This window comes from Hyposmocoma kahamanoa, unplaced genomic scaffold, assembly GCF_003589595.1.
Source record: "Hyposmocoma kahamanoa isolate Upper Pololo Valley unplaced genomic scaffold, ASM358959v1 224, whole genome shotgun sequence".
Classification (NCBI taxonomy): domain Eukaryota; kingdom Metazoa; phylum Arthropoda; class Insecta; order Lepidoptera; family Cosmopterigidae; genus Hyposmocoma; species Hyposmocoma kahamanoa.
The window spans coordinates 3,200,274-3,213,264 of record NW_020653743.1 but is presented as its reverse complement, the minus strand read 5'-3'; the positions used below and the strand labels follow the sequence as shown (position 1 = coordinate 3,213,264).

Genomic DNA, 12,991 nt, shown 5'->3' with positions numbered 1-12,991 from the left:
CAATGTCTAATACGGCAGTTAGGAGAGATATGGAAGGAATTTAAAAATAAAGGCACTATACTTTTTTTTAATTATAAACAATATCGAATTATAAGACATGAAGTATACAATTAAAATTACTTGAACCAAATCAATAAATATAAGAAACAGCATTAAAAAGTTTCCTCTTTCCAGTGCAGTTAAAATATGTTTATTCTTTTTTTTTAAATCCATGATTATAAATCAAATTAAAATAACAAATATATATCTAAAACTGCAAAGAATGTGATTTTGAGAGAGTTTAACGAAGACGAAAATTTATAATAAATAAATTAAAACTTTAGTTAAGATGAAAATATTCACACATATTTCTAAAAATTGCACTAAGAGTATAAATTATTATATTCTGAATAGAGTTAGGCGTAGTTTTTAAAGTTTGTGAATTTTATATTGTAATTTTATTTTAATTGAAATGTGTGGCCACTGACCTTTTGTATAAACAATTCCATCTCAGTGTTATTCAAGAATTTTGACGATCGTTTAACTTTTGTGGTCACAATGCAAGAAAATCAATGTTATTAGTTTTCATTAAAATTAACTGGACACTCTTGAAATTGTTTATTAGTCCAATAATGTGTCCAGTTTTTTAAATCATTACAATATTTTAAAATTTTTATATTCTTAAGGCCTCAACTGCATGTCGGATATGAAACAAAATGGTTCCATAACTCAAATATGATGGAATAAAGACGATTTGAAAATTAAATAAACAATACTGAATTAATCTTATTGCGAATAATGAGATAATTTTTATTTATGCCTTATTACAGGCCTACCGCCTGAGGTAGCTGCGCGGTATGGGAGTTTTCATAACAGCTATTTAGTTATATATTTATTCAGCCAACAGCTTCTTACATTTAATAAAAACAGGAACATGAACATAAAGCCAATTACAGGTTTCCACCTATAGCTTCAGACAAATCATACAAACAACAATTAAACAAAGGAACAATAAACTGTATTTCTTAACTACATGCACTTACATAAAATATAACCCAATACCTTATGTCGCGCGCTACACATGGGATAATTTCAACAAGATTTTTCTGACGATATTCAATAACAAGTTGATTGAAAAAAAAATGACAAAAGATTTGTCTATTCATTTCAATTATCAATGAAATAGTTTTTTTTATTGTCGTTTTACATAACAACAATTGATTAAATTGGTAGGCACTTTCTTCAAATTCATTTATTTCTTTGTGGTGTTACAAAAAGTTCATATAAAATCACTGTGATCCGCCTTGCAGTATACGCAGTTTAATTTTTTTATATACACACTCATGCAATAATTTGTATATTATACAATAAAATAATATCAGTCACAATACTAAAATAAACTAAATGTCAAAAATTAAAAACAATCTAAACAATATACAATGTCAATTTTAAATGAAGCGTCTAATATTGTAGAATGTCATTTCATTGAGGTAATTAAATAACATTGTGTTGAACTGCCTAACATTATTGCAGTTCCTTATTTCAATCGGAAGTTTGTTATAGATCTTCGAATCGACTAGCTATTGAATATTGCCAGAAAAATCTTGTTGACATTATCCAGTGTGCAGCGCGACATCACTGTTACGTAAACTGTCACTTCTCCCGCACCGCGCATCTACCTCAGGGACCGACTCAGTAACGCGGTAGGTCTTTAGTTATCCACTTATAAACGAGAATATAAATTTGTTGGTTCCATTGAGTAATTTTTATCAATTTTCAATTCGCGTTTTCTCAATTCCATCATTTTTATGATAGAACTGTGATCATCTGACCATAGATAACCAAAAACTTCATCGTCGTTTGAACTGTAGACTTAAGTGCGTAGTCACACGAGAGGCGGGTGGCGCGACTACATCGACGAGTGGGAACGCAGCTCGTGTGACAACGCCCTGAAATCTGCAAATATATATTTTTAGAATATGGATGTATCATCATAGCTCTTTATATGACAATGTGATTGAGGCCTAGTAATTTATAGCCTTTTTTGACGTATGATTACAATAATATTGAATTGCGAAAATATATTTTATGTTAAAGTTATAAGGAATTATAATGACTAAATCGGACCATTTGATCCACAACTGCGTTTACCAAGACACTTGTCTAGTGCTGTGTATACTTGTATCATTTTGGCAAGCAGTGTCTATGCACCGTATCCTCGACCTGTGTAATTGAAACACTGCTATAAAATAACTTTTTATGTTATTTTTCTTGTGATCGCTTCGGGCACCGCACACTGTTTTTTTTTACCCTTAAAACCGGACATGTACCTGTTAACAAAAGAATTAGAGAAAACGTTTCATACCGAATGCATGAGTAAAACTCCCGTGAGTCTCAACTACAATAGTTTTGGAGAAAATATCGATCAAAGTTTATGTCCCGAATTTGGTATTTTTTGATAATAAAATTCTAGTGACTAAATCGTTGCAGCCAAGTTACACAGCAACAACAACTTATTACAAACATTTTTTGGCCGCGCTGGCATTTATAGGCTGCGAGTAAGTCGCCAATTAGTCAGTTTTTAGTTTATTTTTTGCTGGTTTTTTTTTTATATGTTATTAGGGGTTGCAACTTGCTTTGAACCTAGCCGCAAATATAGACAAATTCCACAAAAAAAATCAAGTTTTAACTCCGAGAAAATAATTTTTGTAGTTTTCAGGACATCACCGGAATTTTGAAGCTACATATTTAAGGGTAAAATAAACGATGTGCACCGTACAATTTGCCTTAGTTGTAATTAATTTTGAGGCTATCAGCGTTAAAGTGATGTAACCCACATTTAATTATTTTTCTGCAATATTACTAAATGATAATAAAGTACAATAATTATTTTATATTTGGATGATGTTTTCATGTTAAAAAAAAGAATTATTATATGTTGTTTATGCATGAAAATAGCATCCGAATATAAAATAAATATGTATCATTATTAATATTGTAGAAAAAATTATATGCTGGTAGCAGCGACTGTTGAAAGTGTAATGAAAAATATAACGAAAAAATAGCAAAATGTAGTCTTTAGCGATCAGAACAAGTAACATTTTGTATACAAACTTGAAAGTAAGTTAAGGGCAGGCTGAAAACCGGTGTTGAGCGACTAAATGCTGTGTCCTCCATACAAAAAAAAATTTAGTAGCAGTAGAGCTTCTTGGGAAAGAGTTCATCCAGAGTAGTACTGCCACATTACCTATTTTTGCTGCCAAGCAGTAATGTCAGCATTACTGTGTTCCGGCTTTAAAGGGTAAGGGTGCTGGTGAAATTACAGGCACATGGAACTTATCAAATTATGTCTCAGATCTTTGCGATTTAAAGCTCTGAGTGGCACTGCAACTGTTATGAATAGACGTGTAGCTTACCATCAGGCGCACGACTTGTTTGTGCCGTCACGTAATATTATTATTAAAAAAAAATTAAATTAAGTTTTCAAAAAAAAAATTTAAAATAGCCCTTATTATGGTTTAAAAATAACATATAATTCCTAGTTCAAACTTACAATCTATACATCTGAAATTTGATTTGTCGTAATGATATAAGTATAGACACTGCCTTTGGATATCCGATTACCTTATGGTCCTGTGAGCTGCATTCTGAATATAATAGCAAACGCAAAAGAGCAGTTATTGTTATCATAATATGGCTCAAAATTGCACAAAACAAATTGTTGTAATCCTAGGTCAATCTTGTTCGTTGTCCTTGTACAGTATGTTTACTTTAGAACCAGTATTATTAATATTTTATAGTAAAAATAATAGTTATATAATAGCACCCACTTGCCTGACCCTGTGTTGAGATTGTGTTTTTGCATTATTTATAATGAATAAATAATTTTTTAGCTTATTTGTTATGTATTTTTCTACAATTTTCGATAACAAGAAAACATTTATTTAGCTACATGTTTTGGTGAAAATTTTGTCTTACGACGATACAATACATAATCCAATTTAATAATTAATTACCATTTTCATTTAAAGGTGAAAATACCAGAAAAACATAATGAATTTTTTGTGTACAAGATGTAGTGCATAAACATTGAATATCGGGATTCACGGAAACCGGGAATATTTCCGAATTTTGCGTAACTGATATATTTCATGACATTTAAATAAAAAACTTGTTTAATGTTTTCAAGGGTTTTGCATCCCGCGCCCTTTACCAGATCGCCTGATAAATAAAAAATGTTATGCAATTTTATTTTATTTTGTGAGAAGCACTATCGAATATATAAATTTGTAATGTGACCCAAGAAAGTAATTACTCTCAGTCTTGGCTGTATAGCTCACTAGTGCCTTTACCTTTTAATCAATGAAAAAAAAATCAGTACCAAAAAAAAAATTTGTGTCTTTGTCTTGTTCAATGTCTTTGAAGTAATTATATCGCATGGACGGTAAGTAGCCTAGAGAAAAAAATGGAATGGTCTAAGGTAAGTAGGTAAGCGGCTCTTAAGATAAAGTGAGACCCAAAATAGGCGTTTTGACATATTTCGACCACACGTTAAAAAATACGAATTCAACTTGTTTTTTTTGCTATTGATAATGAAAGCGGAAGATACCGGTAGTGACCTATGGAGCCCGAAACACTATTGACAAAACTTCACTACATAAAAAAAATTGCAAGTTTCGCGAAATTTTACGAAAAATCAGTTTCATTCGATTGTTATAAATAGAGCGTTCGTAAACATTCGTAGTTTCCGATGTTCAATGTGTAGAAGACATTATCCAAGTTCAATGTTATCCTAAAAACCTTGTTTAATAATGCAAAAAAACAACTTCAATCTTTTTAAACAAGACAGTTAGCGCAAAATGTTATAATAGACTTGTTGTTCTTATAAGTGTACGTGAATCTTTTTCAATAGAGACAATCGTGTACATTTTTGTTATGTTTAATTTTTATTCATCATATAATTTGAAATGTTGCGTGACGAATTCAATTTTCCAGAAACATGTTTGAGATATAGTAGTGTGGTAACACTGGCTTCCATTTAAACCTCAATTTAAATTTCAATTGGCAGATAATTTAGTACGGCAACACTGGGTCGGAGAGATAAAATCGGTCGGACAGAGTTGAGGAAGGAGTATAAAAACCAATTAATTTCATCAATGGTGAATTATTGATATTATTATTGATACGATAGAAGAACAAAACATATAAAAACACCTTCGATCTGAGTAGACGTGAACCAAGTTCTGTTGCCACACCGTGGCTATAGCTCTTACCGACTGAGCTATCTGTTTCGAATCCAGTTGGATCAAAGGAATTTTCTTTATATAAATAATAATAATAGATTTGATGAAATGAATTATCTTTACAAAAAATATAGCAAACGCCAATTCAAATTCCTGCTCTTTCAATCTATCTATTCAAAATTTTGTTATTCGCAAATAAAGGCGTTTTTACGTAAACGTAAGACGTACATTTTCATTCTTCTTGTAAGAGAACAACAAGAATGTTTAACAAATTGGTTCCAAATCTATTATGAAACTTCCAAGTTTGGTTGTTACGTTCTTCTTCCCCACAGTATCACAGTTTCGCGCCTGATTAGGGTATAATTTTATGAAGCGTAAAGTACACTGGTGCTGGAGTTAGTTTACCAAAACTTTATAGCTACTTAAAACAGCACCGATAGCCTAATTAGGAGAATGTTTTCTCCTGTGTAAAAAATCCTGAGTTCCCCATCCTCTGACTTCTAATCATGTCGATACTTTATGTTAAATGGCGTAAAAGTCAATTTTATTAAAAATTATTTATAGATTTAAATTAAATTTTCAAGCCTTTCCTTCGGTTTAGTCGCAGAAATACTTTTCGTCAAAAAAATGAAATTTTAACTTAGCAATAGGTATAAAAATTAAAAAGATATGCACCAAAACATTCATAAAGATCTTTGTGAAGAAACTTTTACACGTTTTCTTCCCAGAAGTATCGATGTGCAGTCTAGTGATTATCGCTTGCACATTTGCCTTAGTGAAATCTGAAGACTTGAAGTCACCAACCCGTATTAGGCCAGAGTCGTGGGCATATGGTAAAAAATCCTCTTTTTAGAAAGGATCCGTGCACAGCAGTGAGCATTAATATGAATTGGTAACGACGACTTACAAATTGCTATATCTCAAAATTCCTAACCTTGAATAGTTAGCTTATTGGTTTCTTCACCCCTGCCACTTGGCTCCCGTGCCCTTGGGTGCTTTTCTTATGCAGTCTAGAAATTATGTTATAAAAGCCAATGCTAGGGGAAATTGCAGGTATACGAAGGTAAAATATTATCTGGTAAGATGATGATGAACATGCCTGCAAAATCTCCTCTTTACGTTTATTTAAAAAAAAGTTATTACACCCACAAGGGAGGAGTGACCCTTACTCCATGATCGTTCTTCGAGAGTCGAGTGAGTTTTCTATGAATAAAAAAAATCGTCGAAAAGTTCCATTGAAATTATCCAGTCTAACGTGATTTTGTACATTCTTTTCTACATTGTAAAATTTAAAACAATATACATAAAATACATTTCTACGATTTTTGATATACCAAAATGTGAAAATTCTCCTTTATACACAAGATCGTGTCTTCTGCATAATTACATTCTTTTTATTCTGAGTCTGCTTTATGTCCACGTTATAATATTGTATAATTGTATTAAAGCCAATACAGTTTGCGAATAATAAGGTAAACGACAAAATTGTAAACAAAACCAAATTTTCGTTTATAATTTTTATGAATTGTTTTCACGTTTTATGAATGTGATGCGATTTTGTAATAAGACTTTTGATAATAATTCCGTATATCTAAAACACACTTAAGTATTTACATTTTATGTATTATTATCGATACTTCAGAGAAGAAAGAAAGTAAATTTAATAAAAAATCAGCTTTAATGTGGATTAATACAATTTTCATGCACGTTCAGTCTATGGTATTCAAAGTTTAATTTTTCGCCAAAAATTGACGTTATAAATTATTTTTTTATTTGGTACTTACGTCCTTTCTTCCCCGAAGTATCGTTGTGATTCCTACGTTAATGATACTAACGATTTGCTTTTCAATTATTTTTTTTTGCAATTGTCCTTCACTGTTCTTCTTATCGGAAAGTCTGGGGCACTCCATCCTTGCATCCAGGGCTTGGAATATCGTACCGATATTTAGATGCTACCGGTATAAATTATACCTGTTTTTTCAAGAAATAGTTTCACATACCTTATGGTATCGGTATAAATATACCGGTTTTCCATTGATACCGATATTCAGGTACCGAAATAAAAAAATACCAGTATAACACGTGTATTTTATATCCGTAACAAGGCCTGCGGCAACCACATATCAGTTTTCCATTGGTACTCGGGTATCGAAATGGAGAGTACAAGTATAAATACATTTTTTTTTTGTAACGGTATTAAGCCATGCCTGTCACTGATATACCATCCATTAGCATGAAGCGCCTTGTTTTCTCCTTTTTAATGCATACGGCAAATTAATGAAATGGATACCGGTAGTGTACCAGTATCTATATTTCTCAAACACAAACCTGTAACGAAGCGTATGTCTATTTTACATTAAAAAAAATTATCTGCAGTTGGTATGCCGCTTGTGTGACTACGCACTAACAATGAATGAATGTAGCCACGGCTTAATTTAAGTAATTTATCTGGCAAACTGCTTAAGGTAAACTTTGATAAGCAAAATATTCCTAAAACTTAATATTATTACCAAACTTTTATGTTACAAATTTAGTTCGTGTCTTGGTTATTTCCAATTATTAGACTCAAGTTGTACCACTGTTACAAACGACGTAAAGACACGATTGTGATTGAAATGTTTATCTGTTTATGTAGTTAATTTATTATTTCACGTATCCCATATTTTTTTTGAAAATAATAACTAGATTATAAATAGAATTTTGGTGTTTTTATTTCAACCCACTATCACGAGGGAGTCGAGCTTGAAGCTACGAAGTATACACCCAGCACGATAAAAAAAAATCAAATCGATTTTTTATTTAGTCGTCTTTGCCGAGAAATAATCGAATATAGTATTTTACTAATTTTGCAATTAATATTAAATATTCGGTGTCTAAAAAAGTGCCTCCGAACTGTAAAAAAAGCGTTCTTATTACATATTTAGTACCAATAGATCCAGTTACTAATTTCATAAGAATGAATCTTATTTACTAAGTTTGATCAAGAATTAGTAACTAGTAGATTATTAACTATTTCAATTCACAATCGATCAACAATCGAAAAGTGTAAGAACTAATTAGTAAAAAATTATGTTACTGTAACTATTGCTACATACTGCTATTCTCGCCTAGAGATCTCACGCTTTATGTCGCTCTCGCGCAAGCCTCGCCTTGTCGGGCTAGCCCTACTCCTTCAAAACCAAACTCAACCAACCAACCTGTCTGGGACTTGGCTTAAAATTGATATTGGTTTGGCTCAATTTACATTACTGCGGAACAGAAGCGAAATTTGCTACGCGAGAGCGCGCGCGTTCACGAGAATGCTGGAGCATTCACAAAAATTCCCGTTACTGCGTCTTAAGCATGTAGTAGGTTTCCAGTTGTTTAGTCTAGACCTTTTACATGCAATTGGATGTTTTACGTGCGATTGGTAAGCAAAAAGGGTCCAATCCACATAATACTTCTCCACAAAATATTTCTCCGGTTTTACAAATTCAAATTCTATAAGGACTTGTGGAAATTACAGTTAAGTTATATCGCTTTCAAAAATGCAATTAGATTTTGACGAATGAAAAGTTGTATAAGCTTAGGGAGTTGAGGACTGGTTTATGTAATTTGATATGCTCGAGAAAGCAATAAAACAAAAATAAATTGTTTATTATTTATTTACTTAGACCAAAGTTTCAAGGTACATTATAAATAATGAAAAAAGGACAAAATAACTTTTTAAGTACAAACAAATAAATATAGACGATTCTCAGTCAGATCATAAAATTAACTAGAATAAAAATGATTTTATAACATGCTAAAACTACAATAAGTACACATGCTGGCACATTTAGCGGAACAAAAAAATGAGAATATAAAACAGTAACGTTTATATTTAAATAAATAGGATATTCGATATAAAGTATCAATTCAATTAACGTCTTTAAACATATCGTCTTAGTACAGCCTATATTGAAAAAAAAAATGGAAATTAAACAAAATGCATTCTTTTACACTTTGTGGCAAAGCAAGAACTGTTGGAAATTGAACGGAAAAATTTAAACAGAAAATGGATTATCAAAATTTATATAGCTAAATAAACTTTTTACTAAATTTGCAAGAACGTAACACCACTTACAGCTCGAAAAACAAAATTAAAAGAAAATGAATGAAAAAATCACAGTCGACAATTTTTTAATTTTCAACTTAGTCATAAAATAAAAAAAGTAAAATAACCGGGCAGTGTTACGAAAACATATTGCATTATTTTGGTACTTTTTTACTAATGTTCCACTAAACGTGCTGGCGTGTGTATTTTTTTGTTGTGTAAATATAATTGATAAATAAAAGCGAAATAATGATGAATTAATAATGGCACTAGAGAATAAAATAAATTTTAAATTTAATTATTTAATTTTTTAGTTCAATGGCAAGATCAGTATTCAGTTTTTCTATTTTTTATGTAACAATACGATTACGGCTTCTTTACAAACTCAGTAAATAAACAGGATGTCATTATTACACATGGTTATTTGTAAAACACTGGCAAAATCGCAAACCTATATTACAAGTATCATAAACAACTTTTGTTCCATGTCTTTTAATAATTCATCGGATTTTACTCGTTCTAAACGGTGATAACTCTGTGCGGTAAATGGTACGATGCAAAACGCACGTCGGGGAGGAGGCTTGCACATTTGAACTTCTTACCTTTCAATGCAGATCTAGAAAGTGTCAGATAGTACACCAAATACTGAAAAGTTTATTTTTCGTAAGTTTCTTTATGTTTCGTAAAAATTCATGGAAAATAATAATAATATTGGCCTGTGAGGTTGTTAGTAGGTTACAAATAAACCAGTGTATTTAAAATTATATTATTTATGAAATATCAAATTGAAAATAATAGAACTGGTTAATAATACAGTATAAATTAATAAAATCCAAGCTTCGCTATGCGAGTTTTTTCGAAATTCAGAATTTCTCAATGGTAATTATTTGAATTACTTCCAAAGCTAGGACTTTACAAGAAATCTTAATATTAGACAATTGTAGTTTGTTTTTACTAAGTTTGGTTGAAGTTTATCAATTTCCAACATTTTAGAGAGCTCACATAAGATATGAACACATATCTTATTGAAACCTAACACTATGTCAGTAAAAAACTTTTTTTTCAATTGCACATTATAAGGCACTCGCGCAAATGCAGTCACTATTACGTCCTAAACATACATAAATACACATTTAAAATTATTAATTTAATTGCCTACAATTCTGTTAAATGTAAAGAGTTACTTTCGGAGCTTGAAATTACTGTACCAGTTGGTTGAAAATACGAGGTAAAACCGAGGTCGGAAAATTAGAGCCAGGGACATTTACGTTCCCGCCGAGGTATGTATAGACCTTTTCTCAAAAAATGTAAGGAAATTATGCAAATATGTTTACAAAAATAGATTACTGAAAAGCGGGAAAATTCCGCTTAAGAAATAATGTGATTATTTTTATTTATGCATAACATTTAATTATCCGTTTATAACTGAGAATATATTTATTGGTATCATTCAGTAATTTTTGGAATTTTTTTTCCTAATTATTTGTCCATCTTTTTAACTTAATAATTAAATAACAATAATAATGAACTAACCATAGACCCTTTTAAAACAAAACAAAAATAACACACACGCAGTGCTCTGAAAGAAACGAGCAGACGACTTGGCTGTATGGGATTTTTCTTAGTCACTTCCATATTTAACGGTCATATAGATAAAAGATTAAAAAAATGGTTTCTTGCACGAAGTAATTTGTTATTAATTTTGTAGTGTGGCAAAAACCAGGATCTTTGATCAGAATAAGAATTTTACCAACAGTCCCCAGCGTGACGCGTCCCTGATGTCAACTTAAACTGGCTTTGACTTGTACAACCATTCAGTATACTGTGAGATTATTCTTCTACACGAGCAATTCAAGAAATGCCTTGTTTAATATTTTGCAATACGGCGAGGATCAACTTATTCTGTTCGTTGTATATACTTAAAAATAGGTTCCAGTTCAACAAGCTCTGAGAGTAATAAGACAGATAAAAGAACTGTAATAGAAATTAAATATAGAACAAAAAATACATTGGATAGATAGATTTTAAGATTTGCACTGACACTGCCACTGCGCCCGTAACCCTGTGACACAAAGCTGACAAGTCACAGGTGCCTGTAATCCATTGTAATCACACCAGCACTGGAACGCAGCAATGCCAGCATTATTGCTTGGCGGCAGCAGAAATAGATAAGTTAGTAGCTCGTCTTTAGTGTGGTTACATTCATTATAAGAGCGATAAGTGTAGAGTGTTTGTAATTAACACTTCATTGAATGACGGAATGTTTCAACACCATAATATTCAATTTTCTTTGAAATTCCTCACTTATAAAAGTTACTACTACACTTATAAAAAAATCCTTCGATCCAGCTGGATTCGAACCAACGTCTTCTAGCAAATCGTGCCAGACGCTATGCCAATTAAGCCACGGAACGAACCTGCGGACCTTACGAATTTTTCTGTGCTTGGCAGATCTTTTTTTGGTTGTTTAACTTTGTTTACCGTATCTATTTCTTCAGTGTAGATTGTTTATTTTTAACCGACTACAAAAAAGGAGGAGTACCTCAGTAGTGGTCCCATTTACATTTGAAGAAAATATTCCACCTCGAAGGGTGGCAAACTAGGGGATGAATGACTTTTGAGGTCGGTTTTTTTAGTACTCTGTATGTGTATCTGATATTTTTTGAACGCCAAGTTCTTACTCAGCAAACAACCACGCCAATAACCCGGTATCAAACTAGGGAATATCCAAGTACCAGAACAACGGAATTCATTATACTCGAAACAACCAGATCAAAACAATTTAGAAAAGTTCATCACCCAAATTGGTTTTACCGGGAATCGAATCTGGAACTTCTCATACAGCACCCATAGTGCAAATCTTGGACTATCGAGGATGTCAAAGAGTAAAAAAGGACAACAGTGATCGCCGAAAGCAGCGTGCCAGACAAAACTAACAAAAAAAACTTACTAACATAGACAATACCGAAGAAAAAAAGTCTATAATCAAGTTATCTATCCAATGTAAAATATATATAATTAATCTTTTAATTTTGTCTAATAATAGTTAATTAAATAGTCAAATACAGAAACGGTTACAACCTGGTCTTACCAACTAGAGTATATAGACATAACTTTACAGTGAAAAAAAAACGGGTTAAAACAATGCTTTGGTATTCTTGCGCCAAGTGCTGCGCCGTCACTGGAAAGAAATGCAGCTCTATTAGAAGAAATTCTCTGGTTGTAATCACTGTTTGCACCTCGCCGGATTTGAGCAGCAGCAGCCGGAGCAGGTTGGTTTGTCTGTCTTTTTTGAAGATGCAGTAAAGTGGCATTTGCAGGGTTGTGACTTTTCGTAAAATTTACATGTAGAAGTTATCGACATTTTTATCGATAGATTGTGAAAGTAGGTACAATTTTGCCAAAAACAACAAAATTGTGAATGTTCTAATGATTACTATAGTCCATTCAAGTTAGCGACCTAGTACTGAGAAAACAGAGCCGCACGTGATTGGTTAGAGATAAGTCACTAAAGCCGCGTTCATAATGGCAATATAATATACCTTCTTACTCTGTGACTCAGTTTACGACATTCATTGATGGAAAATGTGAGATTGTTGAAAAAAATATTATGGTAATGTATAAAAACCTTTATGCACGAGGCCGGACTATTTCAACGTTTGTAAACGCCCACTTAACCTTGTGCCTCCATCTT

The 12,991-nt window shown here is 31.9% G+C and overlaps 1 protein-coding gene across 1 annotated transcript in view; it reads right to left on the bottom strand.

The window, feature by feature from the left end:
• Positions 1-8,890: 8,890 nt before the first annotated feature.
• Positions 8,891-12,991, bottom strand: part of LOC113228128 (protein-methionine sulfoxide oxidase mical3a) — a 34,197-nt gene continuing 30,096 nt past the window's right edge. The window contains exon 16 of the mRNA XM_026461308.1: positions 8,891-12,478. Coding sequence (XP_026317093.1) covers positions 12,476-12,478 — 3 coding nt within the window. The 3' untranslated portion in view covers positions 8,891-12,475. The remainder of the gene's footprint in view (positions 12,479-12,991) is intronic.